We start from the raw sequence: 21,008 nt of genomic DNA, 5'->3' as shown, positions 1-21,008 counted from the left end.
CCTATTCAGTCATGTGTTGCTTAACAACAGGGATACGCTCTGAGAAATGTGTTGTTAGGCAGTTTTGACATCGTGTGAACATCGTGGAGTATACTCACGCAAACCTAAATGGGGTAGCCCTACTACACACCTAAGCTGTATGGTATGGCCTTTTTCTCCTAGGCTATAAACCTGTACAGTGTGTTACTGTACTGAATACTGTAGGCAATTGTAACACAATGGTAAGTATTTTAAGTATTTGTGTGTCCAAACATACTAAATTTAGAGAAGGTACAATAAAACTAAGGTGTAAAAAATAAAAAATGGTACAACTATTAGGGCACTTACCATGAATGGAAGTTACAGGACTGGAAGTTGCTCTGGGTGAGTCAGTGAGTGATGGTGAGTGAGTGTGAAGGCCTGGGATATTACTAAACATGAGGTAGGCTTTATACATACTTTATGCTTAGGGCTATACTAAATTAATAAATTTTTTTTCAGTAAGAAATTAACCTTAGCTTACTCTAACTTTATTTTACAAGCTATTTGGTTTTTTTCAAACTTTTGGACTCTTTTGTGATAACACTTAGCTTAAAATTCACACTGCCTAGCTGTACAAAAATATTTTTCTTTATTTTCTTATTTTATAAGCTTTTTCTCTATTTAAAAATTTTTTATTTTTATTTTTTTTCTTTTAAAACCCTTTTTTTTAAAAAAAATTACAAACGAAGACACAACCACACATATTAGCCTGAGCCCACACAGGGTCAGGAACATCAAGATGTCACTGGGCAATAGGAATTTTTTAGCTCCGTTATAATCTTATGGGACCACAATTGTGTATGTTGTGTTGTTGATGGAAACGTCATTATGCAGAGCATGACTGTACTTTCAGTGAGTTTCTGTATCTGTTAAACACATCCAGCCAATGCTAAGCTATTCTAGCATAGGAGATCTCTTCTAAACCTTCTCACTAACTGGCTTTGTCTGAGTCCTAAGTCGTTGAGCAATGGGTGACATATCTGGACCTAGAATCCAGCCAGTCCAGGACCCTTTCATCATATCTGGTTTCCACATGTCCCCACAGTGGATTCTGCTTTCCTCAAGCACAAATTGCAAACTGGCTTGTAGCCAGCCTTGCAGCACACCTGCTCCTAGGAAGCTGTGTGCTTGTGTACCAGTTAGACCTGGACTGTGAGCAGTGGGAGGACTCACACCTTGGGTCTTCTCCCCAGTGAGGTGACCCCTCTGTCAGGCTCAGGACAGTGACCATGACCATCTCCTCCCTGGACTGGCCAATAGTGCCTCCCTCATGGTGTCTCTGATTTGGAGTTTATACTTACCCATCTAGCTTTTTTTTTTTTTTTTAGATGGAGTTTTGCTCTTGTTGCCCAAGCTGGAGTGCAATGGTGTGATCTCGGCTCACTGCAACCTCCGCCTCCCGGGTTCAAGCAATTCTCCTGCCTCAGCCTCCTGAGTAGCTGGGATTACAGGTGTGCGCCACCATGCCCGGCTAATTTTTTTGTATTTTTAGTAGAAACGGAGTTTCACCATGTTAGCCAGGCTGGTCTCAAACTTCTGACCTCAGGTGATCTGCCCACCTTGGCCTCCCAAAGTGCTGAGATTACAGACATGAGCCACTGCACCCGGCCACCCGTCTAGCTTTGAGATTACAAAATAGTGATCCTTGGCTTGAGTGTGGCCCAAAGATAGGTCTTGTTTGACCTGTAAAATGTATCTTAATTATTTTGGAATTAGTTGTCCATGTTTAAAGATGAGAGATCCATGTACAAATCTGGATGTCTGATTTGTCTTGGAAAATGGGATTATCTGACAACTTTGGTCTCAAATTCAGACACTTCAGCAGCCTGCTAGAGCTGAACACTGGCTGTCCCCTCTGGGTAGCCACAGCCTCCAGGATGTCCTGTTGTTCACCCCTGGCTCACAGAATTCATTTATGCTGCTTGCCCTGTGCAATAGGCATTGAGTTTTTGGTTTTTGATCTATACCTACTTACCCTCCCACCTACAAACCACATAGCCTACTCCTCACTGTTTATTTAAACACATCCCACTTTGTTGCACAAAGGACTTGAAGCTGATTATAGGAAATAAATATGAAATAAAAAGAGATAAAGTAATAAGAAAAACTGCCTCAGTATATGTTGATTAGATTAGGAGGTGAAGACCATGGAGAAAAAGAGAACACGGAAATCCAGGCCATTTGTTTGAAGCAATTACTACACTTGAGCTGCAAATGGGCTCTGAGTTTTTACAAATGTCTGTGAAAGGAAAACGTAACCATTTCTTATGGGGAGCAAAGCTTTTCCTGTAACTTGTCTCTAAAAGAACATTTCCAACTGTTTCTATATATGTGGGGCTTGCTAACAAAGGGCACAGAAAGCTGGTGCATGAGAAGACTAATTACAAAACATGGACTTGATTAAGAAGCTCTGCCTTTGCAAGTCATGTGACCAAAGTCAAGTTAGTTTAAACTGTTTTTTACCTCTCTGATACTGGTAATACCACCAGGCGATGTCTAGGAAAGAGTGAGAAAACATTTTACCAAATCGATTCATCGAAAAGCAAAACACACTTTTATTGTCAATGGAGAGAGGCCGCTCTGAAGGTGTCCACGTCGTCCAGCTTGACATATGCGAAGAGCCTCTCGGTAGCAGAGCTGGAGCTTAGCTCCCTGTCCTTTTCCCATGGTCAGAACAGGCAAGAGCAGTGGGTTGCCTCCCAGTGCCCATGGCTCCCGCAGGGGCTCATTGAACATGCCCTCAGCCATGCAGTCATGCAGCCTGCAGAGATGGGATGGCACATGGCAGAGATGTGCGATGTTGGATGGGTCCTTGGAAACACTCGCATGTTTGACTGAGGAGAGGCTTATAAGATACCCTCCACAATCAGGAGGCCCCCATTCCCCTTCTCTGCTTCTCTGTGATTGGAAGCTGCATATCTTGTAGGATTATTTGTTTGCTCACTCAATAACTGTCAGTGAAGTATCTACTAGGTACAAGTCAGTGAATAAAACAGCTCTGTTCCCTGCTCCCTTGGAGCTTACAGTCTACAAGTTTTTGATTCTTTCTTCCCCCATTAAGCTTGAATAGTAACCAGATGCAGAAAAAGAAAAGGGTAGTTGCAGAAGAGGGTTAGCCCATTAGGATGTGTGGCAGAGTGGATGCTGGCCAAGTCCCCTATTATGCAGAATATAAAATACAAGACAAAATACCAGACCTGGAAAATTATCCATGGCACAGTGGAGCTGGGTGAGTCCAAGGTCCCAGGGAGCTCCACTAGATACTCTCCTGCTGGCCTTTGTGAGTCTATTTCGTGGTTGGCCTGGATTTCCTCTGTAGGCTCTTATTTGAACTTCTGCCTGTCTTTCAAGCACTCCTGGCCACGAGTGTGTAAGGCAGCTCAGCCACCATCTTGAGTGTGTATTAGTTTCTCTCCTGTCCCCCAATCTGCAACCCCAGACAGCAGAGGCTTATTTTCCTGCTGCTCTTCAAAGTGATCGTATAGGTGGGCATCCATTGGAGTGTTTTCACTCATTTCCTGCCCTGTATTCCATGTGAGACACTTACTTTGCTGGATTTAGTTGCCCCTTTGATCCTTCTGGTTAGGTGGCATTTGTATTTATTTATTTTTTACAAATATACTTTATTTTTAGAGCTGTTTCAGGTTACAGAAAAATTGCACAGAAAATATAGAGAGTTTGTGTATATTCCACCCTCACAGTTTCTCCTATTATTCACATCTTGCATTGGTGTGGTATATTTGTTCCAGTTGATGAACCGGTATTGATATGTAGATATTAACTAAAGCCCATAGTTTACATTAGAGTTCATGCTTTGTGTTGTACAGTTCTGTGGGTTTTGACAAATGCATGATGTCATGTATCCACTGTTACAGCATTACGTAGAATAGTTTCACTGCCCTGAATGCTTTGGTAGCATTTTAATATAGATATGTTTAGAAGCATTGACATGCTGTGGTGTGCCAGGAATGTCTTAGGTATTAGGAGAGAGATGAAAAGACATAATACCTGTTTACATGAGTTCTTACACTGGTGAGGAGGCATACGCATAGGCCATGGATTAGAAACTCAAATGTCAGTAGTCATTGGCAGGTAATTCAGATGAGGACAGATGATGGATGTACAACTATAGAGAGTGGTAGGAACTGAGAACTGGAGAGTAACTGCCCCATGAAAGGGAAACAGTTGTTACTCAACCAGTTGTTATCATGCAGTCATTTAAGCCCAGTGAGTCCAGATCTTTAGATTTTTCAAGAGATGCCATAATTAACGATGGTTTGTTTCCTGGTTCTTAGCTGTTATCAATGAATTTGATGTTTAGCACATACAGCATGTACCATATATAACACACCTTTGGGAAGGATGTTGTTGGTTGCTGGTCTAGAATTTTTCATTGGCAAATCATTTCAAAACAGTGTTGACATGGTTAAGAACTGGGAGCTGAGGGGAGGAAGCTCTTAGTGCCTCCTGGGTGGCATGGGACTAGAAGGGATGTCAGAGAAGGCTTCAAGGGAGGTGATAATTCAGTTGAGTATTGAAGAATGAGGGAACAAGGGAACAGCATATGCAAAGGCATTGAAGCTGAAGATCCCAGGAATGGTGAGCTCTCCTATGCAGGGGTGGAATCCCTTGAGAACAACCGGCTAAAAAGGATTTAAAAAAAAAAAACTCATCATTTTTGAAGGCTTTGGAGAGCTACCAAGGCAGCCTGCATGAAAACAGCTCAGTCCCTGTTTGGATTAAGTTTATCTGCCTTTGCTCTATTACCTTTCTGAAGCTGAAGACTCAACCAGATAGGTGACACATTTTTTATTCCAATGTGCACCCTTCAGTAAAAATCTGTCAGGCATATTAAGAGACAAGACTAAGAGAAAAAATAGAATACAGTAATAGATCCACAGCTGATCTAGATAATTGGATTAATCATATCTGGGCTTTAAAATAATGGTGAACATTTGTTCAAGAAAACATACAAAAAGCAAGATAATTCCACCAGAGAACCAGAATATAGACAAAAAGTCAATTAAAAAGTGTAGAATTGAAAAATATGTTATCCAAAATTAACAATTAAACAGACCAATTTAAAAGTGGGTTTGACACAGATTAAGAGATAATAAACGACTTGGTAGATAAATCAATAGAAAAATGCACAGACAGATGCACAGAGAGAGAAAAGAATGAAATCACAGGCCAGGCACAGTGGCTCATGCCTATAATCCCAGCACTTTGGGAGGCCTAGGCGGGTGGATCACTTGAGGTCAGGAGTTCGAGACCAACCTGGCCAATATGGGGAAATCCCGTCTCTACTAAAAATATGAAAATTAGCTGGGCATGGTGGTGCGTGCCTGTAGTCCTGGCTGCTTGGGAGGCTGAGGCAGGAGAATCACTTGAGCCCAAGGGGTGGAGGTTGCAGTGAGCCAAGATTGTGCTACTGCACTCCAGCCTGGGCAACAAAGTGAGATTCCATCTCAAAAAAAGAAAAAAAAAGAATGGAATCACAGATAAGCTTGCATAAGAGACATATGAGACACGATGAAAAGTTTGAACATATGTATAATTGGAGTCTCAGAAAAGAAAGAGATAATGATAATGAAGTGATATTTAAAGAGCTAATAAATGAAAATTTTGAAAAAATGAGTGAAATATATCAAGTCACAGAGTGAAGGAGCACTACAAACCCCAAGCAAGATAAACACAAAGAAAACCACTTATAAGAACATCAGAGTAAAACCACTGAAAAATTAAAAAATAGAAAATCTACAATACAAGATAGAAATCATCACATATAAACCAAACCCTGATTAAATGTTGCTTGTAAGCATAAGGGCACAGAAAATAAAAGTAAAATGATGGAAAAGGATATACCATGCAAACACAAATCAAGAAACGCTGGCACAGCTATGTTTACATCAGCTAAAGTAGATGTTAAGGCAAGTAACTTTGCTAGGGATAGAGAATTCTTATGTAAAAGGGCCCATCTGCTAGGAAGATAAAACAATTCTAAATTAATATGTACTAATAATGTAGCTTCAAAATACAAATAAAGCAAAGACTCATAGAATTAAAAGGAAAAATAATAAATTCACAGTCATAATTGGAGTAATTTAAAAATACCTCTTTCAGTAGCTGATAAACAGACAAAAAAATCAATAGGGGTATAGAAGATCTGAGCAACATAATTAACAAACTTGTCTCATTGAGACGTATGGAGCTCTGTACTCAGCAATCATAAAATACTATAAATTTTTTCAAGTGCACCTAGAATATTTACCAAAAGTGACCATTTCCTGGGCCATAAAGTCAATCTCAAAAAAGTTTAAAGAATTGAAGTTATTTAGACTGTTTTTGTCCAGAGTTAAATTAAGCAACATATCAATAGCCAAAAGAAAACTAGAAAATCCTCAAAAACATTTGGAAATCAAGCAATATAGTTCAATTTCTTTTTTTCTTTTTTTGAGACAGGGTCTCGCTATGTCATCCAGGATGAAGTGCAGTGGTGTGATCTCCACTCACTGCAACCTCTGCCTCCCAGGCTCAAGCAATCCTCCCACCTCAGCCTCTTGAGTAGCTGGAACTATAGGCATGTGTCACCATGCCTGGCTAGTTTTTTTGTACTTTTTTGTGGAGATGAGGTCTCACTATATTGCCTAGACTGGCCTCAAACTCAAGCAATCCTCCTGCCTCGGCCTTCCAAAGTGCTAGGATTATAGGCGGGAGCCACCATGCCTAGCCTAATTCAGTTTCTAAGTAACTCATGTATCAAAAAAGCAACCTCATGGTAATTAAATCATGGTAATTTTGAACTAAATGATAATGAGAATATGACATATCAACACTTGTAGGAAGTTGTTCAAGCTGTACCCAGGGGAAAATTTAAAAGAACATGACATACTTGAGCTGCAAATAATTTACAGGACTGTGTGCATAAAAACATAGAATGTTGTACTTCCTCTTGAAATTGTATTCCTAGTATTTGCAGTGGTTCATTTTCAGTGTTGCCTGAACTATATTGGCTACATTAGACATTGTATTAATGATGGCATGCTGGCATTTGAAGATGTAATCTTTTCTTCCCCTTAAACATGGTTGTTTGGTTCGTTCTGGATGAGTTTAACCTCATCTTTTTGATTGACAGTGTTCCCTAATATAATTAGGGGCAAAAATCCACGTTGGTGCTTGCATGGAGCAGAGAGGAGATGGGACGGAAAGTCCCATTTGGTCCTTCAGCTTTAAGTCTTAGATTCTTACAGCCAGGCTTGGAGGGGGGTCATAAGCCCACTCAGACCCACACAGTGCACACAACTCATCAGCTCTGAGTTTTATAAACTTAACAATGAGCCCCAGGAGTGCTCAGCTGAGCCTTGATAAAGATTTTCTGAGTGTTCCACGTATTTTTTTCAGTCTTCTCGGTTCAATAAAACTCAAATCATGTTTTGCTTCAAGCATTTGTTCTCTTAATCTTGAAACCCCTCCTGCTCCTTGTAAGCGAAATTGAATTTATACATTTCTCGTTCATTTATATACCTCAGTCCTGAAAGTGTCCTGAAAAAAGGAGTCCAAAAAAAAAAAAAGAAATCTTTGAGTGTTTCTGCTTCCATTAGATGGAGTTTTCAAGATCAAATGACTTGGAAATTCTTCAATATTTAGTGTATTTCAGTAGACAGATCTTTCTCTCCAAATGGGTATGTTTTTAATGTGACCTTCAGGTCAGCACAAATGTTGAGGTGGGTGGGGAGAGGAGTGTCAAATGTCCCTTACAGATTCTCAGGAGCAGGGCGATGGTGGAAATTAATGGTCAGAAATGTAACGCAATTATTAAAAGTCCACAAAATCACGACATAGAATGTGACGTAAGTCATAATTCTGTTTGTGTGTGACAGTGTTACACTCATCCAGATATTTTCCAAGATTGAAGAAACAAACGGCTGGGAAAGGAATTATCTAGATTCCAGCACTAGAGAAAGCAGCAGCCCTAAAAGATGTGTCAGGACAAGGAGCAAGGCCATGTACATTAGGGACTCTCACGTGCCCTCACCACTGCAGCAGCATTTTAGTCCAGCTAAGCCCATGGCCAGGCTGCAAGGCAGAAATGTCAGTTTCATTGCAGCAGCTCAGCTTCAGGCACAGATCTCTAGAGGATGTTTTAAGTGGACCTTTTTGTCTGGAAAAAGTGCCCTGGGATGATTTTTTTTTTTTTTTTTTTTTTTTTGATGATTTACTTAGGTAGTTCCAGCAGTCTCTGCAGCTCTAGGAGGCAATTAGTCAAATGACGTCCCAATCCTGCCACCAGCTAGTGTATTTCAGTAGACAACTCTTTCTCATCTAATTCAGGTGGCAGTGGAGAAACTTCCCACTGTTTCTCCTTTGAACCCAGCTGGACACCACCCTGAAGTTCCAGTACATGGAGATAGCCAGTAAATGAACAATTGATGACCTGTGTTGAAGAGAGAGGGCATGTTGCCTAGGGTGAGTGGGTCTACAATATTTCTGCGGGAAATAAGAGGATTAACACGGGTGGGATTTTATTACTCCTCTTGACTGAGGAGCTGAAATGACAATTCATTGCAAATGAGGAGTGTCCAGGGAGAAAGGGCACTTTTAGTTTTAAGACAGAAAAATGAAGGGGCAGAGAGAGGTTGAAGGAATTGCTCAAAGGAAAAGTAAAATTGCCACAAGAATAGTATTATCTCAAGTTAGCACAGAATTTTCTCACTGATGGAAACTCACTGGGTCCAGGTCAGGCTAAGATGTGAACAGTATATCTTTCAGCCTGCTTTCTGAAGAAGAGGAGTTCATTGCTCTGCAGATAATTTGGCAACTTGCTAAGTGATTGTTTCTGATTAGAGAGCTAGTTTTGGTAGGCTGGTAGATATCTGACAACTGGCTCTTGGGGAGGGTGGAAAAGCCTGATTGATACAGTTTTCCAATTTCCTTGGTCTAAATATTCCCTTCACGGCCCAGTTCAGGCTGTTAGTGTGAAGTTGTTGAAGTGATCATACTTTGGGAAGCACGGTATGACCCAGCTCTATCACATTACTGCTACTGTTTTAGAATAGCTGGCATATGTTTAACTGTCCCAAACAAGCGTGCTGAAGACTCCAAAACCAATTTCAGAGGGTAGGCTTAGGCCCTGTAATCCACACTAATAAACCCCTTCTTTGTTGTTCGTGTGAACATACGTTTCTGTGCTTGATACAGAATAATCACAAATAGGAACATAATGGAAGCTGGCCATGTGAGCTTTTGCTGGATTCAGTATTAATGTATCCTTGTATTAACTGCCTGTCTTGGTGAGCTCAGAGAGCATGATAATAGTTTTAGAATTGATCTAATCATCTCATGCCCCTAGGAGGTATATGGTTATTAGACTAATTCAAGCTAGAATCATACCCACCTTGTAGCTGTAAATCTAAGTGAGATAAGGTATGTAAGATGCTCTACATGCATAGTAGGTGCTCAAAAATGTTATTTCCATCTTGTCGTATATTTTGACTGTGATTTTAAGGGTCATTCTCAACAACAGAATCCAATAGTCACATCTGTTAAACACTGTCTCAATCATGATTGTGCCTTTCCTGATGGATCTAGTTAATTAATTGTGTTTCTCTTCAGTATAGGAAGATTTCCTTTTTCTGCTATTTATTGTCAGAGACACAACTCAATTGTCAGTTGAGGTTGGACATGAATAGGATAAAGTAAATATGATCGTTTTATGTTAAAGGTAATGGCCACCAGCAAACACAACCCTCTGGATGAAAGACTGTTGACCATCTCAGTCCGTGGAACAGAACAGGGGGTCTGCGGGTGGTGGACACCAGAAGCATAGGGCCTGGAACATTAGTGAACAGACATAACAACTGATGGCCACTAAGGACATGTCCTGGCTCTGGGTCCTCTGCCCTTAAGAATCTGGACAGTCCATGAGCACTGTTACGGGCCATCTCTTAGCTGAAGAAGTCAACTGGGCATTACCCTCCACTGGAACATGAACTTCCAGATGCAAGGAGTGCAGTCAGTTCATCTGAGAATGTATATCCGCCTGCCCAGAGGCAGGGAGAAGATGGCAAGGTGCTATCCTCTCCAGGACTCAGCTCTGAAGCCTCTTAACTGTGCACTTAATAAATGAAGCCTTGGCAGACACACCTTGAATTATTAATGAAGTTATTCAGCTTTGATTGTTTCCTTCTTTTGGGGAAAGGTTATTCACTCAAATGCCTTTGATTAGACTACACAATACATCACAATTGGGCATATTTTATGTGCAACTTTATGGCGATAATAGTTCTGTCTCATTTAGAAGCAAATCAGACATTATGAACTTCGTGATTTATTAATGTATTGATTTCTATAAATGTCAGCGCATCTCACATCCTGCCAGAGAGCCCGGGAGCAATCAGTGAAAGGCCAATAAAAATGTAAAATGAAACCATCATAAAAAGAGGAAATACTGCCTGTTTCCAAGCCCTGCTGCCTCTCTATATTGTTTCAGGGTCTACATCATTACCATGAAGGCATCCCCCCACCTACAAGGAAACAGCCTTGATGGGGGGCGGGGGCTCTATCCTGCTTAAATCTATTTTAAATAAAAAGGAGGTTGTATGGCAGGAGAAATCAAAAACAAGAGGTGAAGAGTGGGACCTGGAGGGGCCCCAGGGCTGGTGCCTAGATTCCTCACCCTGGAGAAAGCAGGAGGAGGAGGAGGAATCCCTTTCCATCAGATTCACCCCACAACAACCCCCCACCTTCCTGCTGAGGAACCTTCAAGACAGAGCCTAGATTTTCCTGCTGGCGCTGAAGAGTCCACGCTAGGGCCCTGGTCTACCTTTCCAGACGATTCCCCAACACTCCCTGTCATGAGTCCTCTGCAATAGCCCCAGAATCTACTGGTGCACAGACCCCTGTCTACCAGAGCATGTGATCATCTGGCACTAATCCTATCCACCCTTAAAACATGGCGTAAGTGCCATCTCCTCTGGGCAGCTCTCTCAGACCACTGCAAAAAAAAGCTCTCTCTGTCCAAATTCCCAAAGCACTTATTATCTCTAGCAATCACCCAGCAGGTATCAAAATCTACCTTTGGGTGTCACAGTTTTCATATTCAAGGGTGGGGTAGGCGGAGATTGTGTCTTGTGCTTATTTTTGTTTTATTTTTGTTTTCGGTATCTCACTCCCTCTGTGATGTCTAATATCTGCTTTGCACATAGAAAGTGACTAGTAAGTGCTCATTATTTGCTAAAAGTGTGTAGCACTAAAAGGAACTAATTGGAAAATATATTAAGAGTCCCGAGACAGTGGCCCAGGGAATATCTGGAAAGTATTTGGCTAATTTAGCGGGTAACTTTGTAATCTGACAGTTTAGTTCAGAAATCACAATCTGGCAGCCCACAGGGTACTGTTGTTTCGCTCCTTTTATTTTTTAAATTAATTTTTTTTTTTTGGTAGAGACGGGGTCTCACTGTGTTGCCCAGACTGGCCTTGAACTCCTGGCCTCAAGTGATCCTCCTGCCTTGGCCTCTTAAAGCACTGGAATTACAGGTATAAACCACCAGCCCTGGTCTGTTTCACTTCATTTAAGTGTGAACTTTATCAACATTTATTTCACATAAAAATATGAACTTTTGGCTTTCCTTTAGGAATCTGAAATTATGGCCATGCCAGGCCCACATTCCCACACAGCAACAATTAAACCACAGTCCCCACTACTCCCCATTACACTTCCAACACTAAGACCAAGAGCTGTTGTTAGAGTCATCATCACTCATTTATATACCTGAATCTGCAATCCCTGCTCAACAATTCCTTTCCTCTGCCTCCTACCATGTTTTCCTAAGTGACTTTTATGTGTTTTGTGGTGGTCTAGAGACATGACAGAACTTCAATTTTTGGGGTCCCAAGCAATGTGGAGAAGACAGGATGCCCTGTGATTAAAGAATCGAGCCGTGTCCTTAAATGTACCGTGCTGCTAATATCACGTGTGTCGAGAATGGAACAGACCTATAGGTTCTGAGCCCAGTACATTTCAGCCTTATACTTTACAGAGTACTTTCACGTTGCTTAACTCCTGTGAGGTATGCATAATATTATTCTCATTTTACCGAAGAGAAGATGGAGGCTCAGAGAAGAAAGAGAAAAGGTGACACTTCTGAGCACTGCCTATTTGCAGAGCACTGTGACATGTACTTTGCTTACATGATCTCACTTAATTCTCTCATAGCTTTAATTGTTGATTTCTTATTAGCTAATTATTGTTCCTATTTGATTAGGAGAAATTGAATCAGCAATTTCAGGAGGCATCCTTGGGGTCACAGAGACTAATCACATCATCTGCTTGATGGGCAGATGCTTTGGAACCTCAAGGGACCACCCTAAGGGTCTCTGCTGGGTGTCCCTTGTGTCTTTGTAATTGTGTCTCTATAACAAGTCAGGGACCAAATTCCACTAATACAAGTCTCCTTCACTTTCTGTACTTGACAATTGGTACTGAGGGAGCAGGAGGGAAGACACCAAACAGTTTCAAGAGTACCCTCCCCTTCTCCTTCCTCCCTCAAGCTCTCTGCCACCCATTTAGCATTTCCATGTTTGTTTCTTTTTTCTGAGCATCAAAGCAGCCTCCACTCTGGGCAACAAGTTGTATAAGTCACAGAGCGTGTGGCTTTTCTCCTGCCCTCTAAATGTACAGATGTGGCTACTGGGGCCCAGGGAGGGAACTGGCCTCATCCAAGGCCGCACACTGGATTCCCAGCATAGCAGAATTAAACTCAGATGGATCCTTCCAGTAATCTAGTGTTCTTTTCACAACCTTATTAACTCATTCGACAAATAGTTACTGAGTGCCTACTAGGTGCCAAGCACTCTTCTAGGCACTGGGGATAAAGCAGTGGACAAAAGACATAAAGGTGGGGATGGAGCTGTGAATGGAAATAGAGCAGAGTTATGGGACTGGAGGGACATGGGTCATGGGAGGCACTGTTTTTATTTTTAATTTTTATTTCCATAGGTTTTTAGGGGAACCGCTGGTGTTTGGTTACATGAATAAGTTCTTTAGTGGTGATTTCGGGAGGTGCTGTTTTAGGATAGCGAAGGAAGGCTCAGGAAAGGCGAGATGATAGCCCACTTAAGCATCAGTGAGAGAGGAGTGATGGTGAGCTTTGAAGTCAAACAAAGGCTCCTGTCGCAGCTCCACAGCTGAAGAGGTGGTGGACCTGAGCAAGTCACTTCCATCCTCTGAGTCTCAGTTGCCAACAACAGGAAAAAGGGGACAGTAACATCATCTCTCAGTCTGCTGCTATCAAAAGAACCCCTGCAGATAGAGCGCTGGCATATAGAAGGCACTCATGAGTTTCCTCCCCACTCATGGGGGAGCCCTGGGGCTCAGCTTCTTAATGAGTGCCTTTGCTTGGCTGCGAGTAAGGTGCAACCTACAGAGAGTCCAAGTAACACTCCATTAGCCAGGGCAGCAAGCCGGAGGGCCAGCTGGAAGACTTGCATAGTTTGAGAGGATGAATGAGCTGGGATTAATTAGCTGAGTTAGTTTGTGAATACATTAGCAGGTCACAGGGCTCTGAGGCTGTTTAGTCTGACGAGTGGTGGGTGGCAACCGCTAAGCCTGGAGTGACGCTTTGATGGAACTTTCCAGATCAGAGCTCTGACTTGGAACTCCCAGCCCTTCTGAATTTCTCACTGTGAGATAGGAGTGCTTCTCATCATTTAAGTCCCAAGGTGATTTACCATAAAGCTTAAGTTGGATCAGAGGAGTCTTTGAAAATTAAATCTCACATACAAGAAAGAGTTTGAATTCATGTCTTCTATGGGAAGTCTTCTCAGACCTCCCAGCCTGCATCTCAAATCCTGAAACCCTTTTCGCCTATAAGGATAATATCTTGGGATTGTGGGGTAGGGAAGTTGGGAGGAGGAGGCACACTTTTCCTTTTATTACTGGTTGGAACATTTTTTAAGCTATGGGTTTGAATTGCTTTTAAAATTTTAATGTTTTGGGTAAAAACATGACATTTTGAGTGGGATAATGGTTGTGCTGTGCAGATAGGTCTGAAAAGTTGGTTCTACTGCAACCAGTGTTTTGTTGTTGTGTTTATTGTAATGTTGTTTTTGTGGAATAAAATACCTTCCAAACAAAATATTATATTGGGGTGGTCATTTGTGCTTGTCACCAACAATTTCTGGTCCTCCTCCTTCCTGATGCGTGTTGGGTGTACCTTCTACCCTTTTGAAATTAGGTAGGACTATGTGACTGGCATTGGCCAGTAAAATGTGAACATTTCTATTGTGTGCGTGTCCCAGGTGTCCCAGGAGTGAAGTGTGCCACAGGTGTCCCTCAGGGCACAGCTGGCTCCATGCTCAGGCAACCTGGCTCCAGAGCCAGTGCTTACAAATCACAATTCCATGCATGAACAATCTCTGCCCTCACAGAGGGATCAGTCCTGTGGTGGCAACAGATATTAAATGAATAATATGTTTTTTGAGACAGGGTCTCACTCTGTTGCCTAGAATGGAGTGCAATGGGGCAATCACGGCTTACCACAGCCCCAACCTCCCAGGCTCAAGTGATCCTTTCATCTCAGCCTCCTGAGTAGCAGGGACCACGGGCACATGCCACAATGCCCAGCTAATTTTTATCTTTTATTTTGTAGAGATGAGTTTCTCACTGTTTCCCAGGCTGGAATGATTTTTTAAAAATAATGTTTGATTACAGTTGAGCAAATGATGATGGAGGAAAGGTATGGGTCACCATGCGAACTTAGGCAGGAAGAACTAAACATAACCACAAGGCTTCTCTGTGGTGACCTTGACACAGAGCCCAGAAGGAGGAGAAGGGGACCGACAGGTGAGGAGTGAGGGACAGCGTTCTGGGCAGAGGGAACATCCTCTACAAGGAGCCCGCAGGAGAAGAAGATAAGCCTGCTCTAGAGATGACAGGAGGCAGGTGTGTCTGGAGGCTGGGATGAAGGGAACAAGGCCCAGAGGGGTGGGAGGCAGGTATGTGGGAGGCAGGCATGGACCACATTGTGCCAGGCTGGGAACCCATGTTAACAGTTTTAGGGACAGCCAACAGCAAAGAAAATACAGTCTTGTTATTTTTAGGAAAACTGAAACAAACTTCGTCCCTCCCATTTGCTGGGGCTTCACGGAGGATGGCTCTGTGGGGCCAGCTCTCTGCCTGCTGGCTTCGTGTCCTTCCTCTCCTTGCTGGCTCACGGCAATCGAGGGCCTGTGACATAGGCCTGAGACCCTAGACTCCCTACAAGTCATGGGAAGGGGAAGGAAGTGTGTTTCTCCTTATTAGTTAATAGAGCCTACAATTTAGGATGTTTGAGGTTTCAGCTGGAATACCAGGGGACCTGGCAATTCCCCTTTAGAAAGCTTAGGGCTGAGTTGGGCTCAGCTTCAGAACTGACTCTGTGGTATCAACAATATGATAAGGCTGGAGAAAATCTCCTGGGACTGTAAAACTTTTTTTTTTTTTTTTTTTGACAGAGCAATTTAATTCCTATTTTAGTTACCTCATGACCCTGCACTAGGAAACAGGTCTTGGTAGTTGTCATTAAAAGGGGGAAGATTAAACATGCAAAGGAGGTGTGATAATTATTGAAGCAAAGTTCAAGAAGGTGGGAGGCAATGGGATGAGGATCCGAGACGTGGGGACCCTGTGCAGATTTCAGATTAGTTCTCAGAAAAATTCCTAGAAGTGCAAGAAAAAGCAAGGGTTGTAAAACAGAAAATATCTATCGTGTACCCATCTTCTCTGTGTCAATCTGTCTCATCTTTGTCTATATCATCTCTCTCTTAGATAATAAACATTTTAATAGTGGTGATCTCTGAGAGTTAGGGTTATGGATGGCTGTTACATTCTTTTTTGCTTATGTGTATTTTCTAAATTTGCTGCAATGAGTAAGTACAAATTTTGTATATGAAGAAATTCATAAAGATTATTTTTAAGTCACTTTAAAGGGCAAACGTGGAGAACTCTTCAGTCCTCAGCAGCCCTGGGATGGATGTGGAAGGGGTGGAGCCCAGAGGCCAGGGCTGTCTTGGGGGTCAGTCCCTTTTCTGCAGAGAGGTCTGGGAAGCTAGGCAGGTGAGGGTGGAGATCCTCCGGCTTGGAGATCTTCATGTAGCCATGGCAACATGTCGTGTTTATCAATTTCAGTTTCAACATCTGGGAAATGGTGGGAATAATCCCTACTTTACAGGGCTCTTGTCAGATTTAAATGAGATAATGAATGGCAGTGCAATTGGTGTGGCGGTATATACTCAATAAAGATTAAACAATGACTAACAATCTTTTTCTACCTTGTGAAGAAAGACAGCTTGGCTAGAAGCAGTGGGTTAGACAGGATGCCTTCCTTCTGGAGGAGGCATTTCTGAGACACTGGTGAGTGGGGTGGGGTGGTACAATTGGGAGTATTTGGGGTGGGGGTCTTGCAGTGATCAGAATGGCAGCTGACATTTTAGAAGAATTTTCCCATGCCTAGGGCTTCATGTGCACTATCTCATGTGACCTTCCTAAAACCAGTGAGGTACATTCTGCCACCCTTTTAAAGACAAAGAACTAGAGACTTAAGAATGTAAGGTCATCTGCCCAGGGCCACAGTTAATAAACAGCAGAGGTGGGGCTCAAATACAGGTCTGCTTGATGCCAAAGCCCATGTTCTTAACTGCAGCATTCTATTCCATGAACGTTATAGCCACATAGAACTGGGTTAAGATCCCAACTTTGCCACTTGATACCTGGTGGCCTTGGGTAAGTCACTAACCCTTTCTAAGCCTCAGTTTGCTCATTTAGACAGTGGCTGTGATCTAACCCCTGTCTCATTGTCCCCATGAGGATTGAATGTGGCAAGGCCTGTGATACCCGGGTACCCGGCAGTGCTCACCACATGGAGGTTTTCTGGCCCCCTCTTCTAGGTCCTGGAGAGGGCATTCCCACAGCTCTTGGGTCTTCTGAGGCAGCATCTCAAAGTTGCACTGCTGAAAATGCAATTTTTCGCTCTTGCTTGTATGGATAGATTTTTAATATTTAATTAGGAAGACCTTCTGCTTGGAGAAAGGGCAGGACTTGTTATTAAATCCCTGCTGCTTGGGCTCCCTCACTTGCCCATGGGATTATTCATTCATTTCCAGTCACACAATTTAATATTGCAACAGCTAATGGGGAGATGTTGATGATTTCCCAAGGCCATTGGGGAAGGTCCAAACCCAGACCTGCTGTGGGGGCCAAAGCAGATTCTCAGGATATGAGGGTTCCTGAGAGCTTTATGTTCATTATCTGCAAACATTCGTCTTGCACCTTCTGAGTGTGGATGCCGTGCTGGGAGCCATGAGGATCAGAAAGAAGTTCACGGCACAGTGGCATCCTCGAGGAGCTAGGACCCCTGAATGCATTAGAGGGCTAGGCTCTGCAGCCAGACAGATGGGGTTCAAAATACCTCCTTGGATGTTTCCTAGCTGGGGCACTGGGCATTAACCTCTGGGGGACTCAATTTCATGTACTCACCATCTCTTCCTGAGACTAGTGCAAAGTATCAGCCTGTAGGTTCAACCTTACCAATGGGTTCTTTGCAAGAACAGCTAGAAGATCTCTTAAAGAGTCATTCATGGAACACATAACTACTAAGTATCTAATATGTGCAAGGCACTTTGGCAGGCAGTGTGATGATTACAGTGATGAGCAGGACAGGTGTGGTCCTTGTTCCCAGATCTTATGATTTGGTGCATGAGGGACTTAACCTAAGAATCACAGACACAAACATAAAATGACAGCTGTGAGAAGTGCTGCAAGGGAGAGCTATTTGGAGCTCTGGGATGGGGGCAGGGGAAAGGGGCCCTGGTGTAGTGCAGGCATTCAGGGCAGGCTTCCCTGAGGAGTGACGGTGGGCCTGAAATCCCAAGGAGTGGAATCTGACTAGATAGGAAGGAAGGAGTGTGTGTGTATGTGTGTGTGAGACAGCGAGAGAGAGGGAGAGGAGGAGGAGGAGGAGGAGATGGAGGAGGAGGAGGAGAGAGAAAGAGAGACAGAGGCAGATTCTATGTGTACAGGGAGGATGGGGAGAGCTTTTAGGAGCCTCCTGTGCAGAAGTTCTGGAGTAGAAGGAAATGTGCATTCTAGGGAAGTACATCTGACTGTCCTTATGCTAAAGCCTTCAATGGCTCCTCACTGCTTGCAGGAAAAAGGCCATGCTCTTTATGAAGGTCTTTTATGATCTTCTCCTTGATTAGCTCACAGGTTTTATCTCTCCTATACAAAGTCACCCTCCTACACAGACACACACAGTCACTTTCTGTAAATACTTGCTGTTCCCCCAACATGACTTCCTGGTTGACACTTCCACATCTTTGCATGTCAGATGCCTGAAGGGGTTATTTCCTGGGTTTCTCTAAGTCTATCCCATGCCTCACATACCTCCAAGGGGCTCTATTTATCTGGACTACAATGTGCCTGGTGCCCATAGAGTTGTACAATGTGCAGCCCTCTCTCAAATCTCGTTTCAAGGGCACCTCCTCTGAAACTGAAGTTTTTCTGTCTTCCCCAGACAGTATCAATGTGACAAGACCCCTCCCTGCAGCTTCCATCCCACTGCAAGACAAAAAGACAAAGATTCTTCTGTCTCTCCTAGACTGTGGGTCCTTTGAGAATATGGCCATTCAGCCACTCATTTAACAAATATTTGTTGAGCTCCTACTCTGTGCCAGGCTTAGGTCCAGGCATCAGCAACATGGTCCCAAATAAGTCAGGCCCATCCTCTGTTCAGCAGGAATGACACAATAAACAAATACTGGCATCAATGACTATGCAATTAGAAATCATCTTTAGCGCAGTGAAGGAAAAGAGTGAGGGAAGTGTGTGAAGGAAAAACCAGAAGGAGCCTCTTTTAAGTTAGGAAGGAAGGAGAGTCTATGAACACTACGAGGTGAAGCGTAAAGGTGAGAAGTGGTAGGAAAGCAGTTTCAGGAAGAGGGAAGAGCATGCGCAAAGATTATGAGATGAGAAAAAGCCTGGCTTTTTTTTTTTTTTTTTGAGACAGAGTCTTGCTCTGTCCCAGGCTGGAGTGCAGTGGTGCAATCTCGGCTCACTGCAACCTTCGAATCCCTGGTTCGAGCAATTCTCCTGCCTCAGCCTTCCAAGTAGCTGGGATTACAGGTGCATGCCACCACACCTGGCTAATTTTTGTATTTTTAGTAGAGACGGGGTTTCATCATGTTGGCCAGGATGGTCTCGATCTCCTGACCTCATGATCCACCCGCCTTGGCCTCCCAAAGTGCTGGGATTACAGGCGTGAGCTACCGCGCCCAGCCTAGGATGCTAACTGTGTGGACCATTCACCTGTCTGACAAGGACTTGGGCTCTTATCTTTAAAGCAATGGGAAGCAGAAGTGTCAAGTTTATAATTGCCTCAAAGCAGAAGTTTACCCAAGTGTTCAACAGTAAAATAGTCACACAATGAAATGTTACACAGCAATGTGAATGAATCAAGTATGACAGTGTCCAACAGCATGGATGAATATACAGTGCAAAATCAACGGAAATTAACCAGTGTGGCTAGAAGTCAGGATAGCAGTTACCTTTGGGGAGTAATGAATCAAATGGGGCAAATAGGGAGCTTCTGGGATGCCCTAATCTTCTTTCCCCCTTCTCTTTCTTTTTTAATCTGGGTTCTGGAGCAGATTCTATTTAGAGGAATGTTTTTATCTTTAAAAATGTAATTAAAAAATAGACGCAGAAGGACCTGCTAGGAGAGTGTTGCAACTGTCTGGATGAGAGATGATGTTAACTTTGAAACAGACAGATGAGGGGAAGATCTTGAATCTCTGTGACAGAGAGAAACCACCAGACTTGCTGATGTTGGGTGGCCGGGGGATGGGTGTTAGAGAAGGGGATCGGGAGGTGACAAGGAAGACTATCCAGGCTTTAGCAATTGGGTGGATAGTGGAACCATGCTGTGAAGTGGGGAAGCTGGAGAGAGCTGTGTCACACTTCTCTGCCCTGGCCCCAGTGATGATGAGGTTTTTCTAGAGAATGGGCTTGATTAATACTGACTTATCTTTGGCTATTGTAAGTCAATAACGCTATGACCAGTCCTTGGAAAGCGGCTAGTTTACTGCCCTTGAGTTCTACAAATTTCATCTCCTGGAAGATTTTTCAGAATTATTTGTTCTTTAAACTCAACAGCTTTTTGCGGACAGAGCTCATGGACCTTTGTCACATGGGTAACACATATTTATTTCCTTTGTATGTGCAATGCCATGTTATGGTCACAGATATATATGTGTGACGCTTTCAGGCATCCTTTGTGATTCTGGGTGTCGAGAGGAAAGAAAAGAGCAATTAAAAAGAACCTCTCTGTGGATGGTGCTGTGTTGAGTGCATTTCATAACCAATCTCAGGAAGATTATTTTTTAAATTTACATTTTCTGCATTATTAGTGCTTGGCTATTAGTCATTGAGTGGCAGAGTTGGAATATGAACTGTAATCATGCCACACTGCTTCCATCTGATCAGGGATGAAGGTCTGGGGCTCACTGGTGAGTGAGGGGGTGACAGAGACCATCTCCTCATTTCAGTCTCTGTGATGACAGAAGGGGGTCCTGATGCTTAGAAAGTGCTTAGAGATCTCCAAAAGAGAGCTGCTCTAAGGTTCTGTTTTACCATTTTAAAAAACATTTGCCCATAATGTCTCTTTATAGGATAATAAAAATGAACCATCTGTGGTTCATTGGAAAACATGTCTCAGGCTTATTAAAAATATATGAATTTTTACTTTAAGATGGGATGGCTATATTATTCAAAATTGTAAGCCAAAATGTATTATCTATTATTAATTTATTTTTAATAGTCATCTTTCTTATAGATTAGCATTCTAATTACTTCTGAAAAAGTGGGCAGTGGTGAGGCAAGGTTTCCAGTGAAAATTGTCCTGAAGATAAATTGGGGTCTTTGGCTGGAGCACTTCAGCATTTTCCCCATTCTTGGG

The 21,008-nt window shown here is 42.8% G+C and overlaps 1 protein-coding gene across 6 annotated transcripts in view; it reads right to left on the bottom strand.

Moving 5' to 3' along the window:
• KCNIP1 (potassium voltage-gated channel interacting protein 1) overlaps positions 1 to 21,008 on the bottom strand; it is a 383,467-nt gene that overhangs the window by 21,175 nt on the left and 341,284 nt on the right. Inside the window, exon 2 of one of the 6 annotated variants that reach the window (XM_063811667.1) lies at positions 2,485 to 2,517. The exons of the other annotated variants lie outside the window; for them this stretch is intronic. Coding sequence (XP_063667737.1) covers positions 2,485 to 2,517 — 33 coding nt within the window. The remainder of the gene's footprint in view (positions 1 to 2,484; positions 2,518 to 21,008) is intronic. 6 annotated transcript variants of the gene reach the window in all.

The sequence above is a fragment of the Pan troglodytes genome, chromosome 4 (assembly GCF_028858775.2).
Source record: "Pan troglodytes isolate AG18354 chromosome 4, NHGRI_mPanTro3-v2.0_pri, whole genome shotgun sequence".
Taxonomy (NCBI): Eukaryota; Metazoa; Chordata; class Mammalia; order Primates; family Hominidae; genus Pan; species Pan troglodytes.
This window is presented reverse-complemented; position numbering and strand designations above follow the sequence as displayed.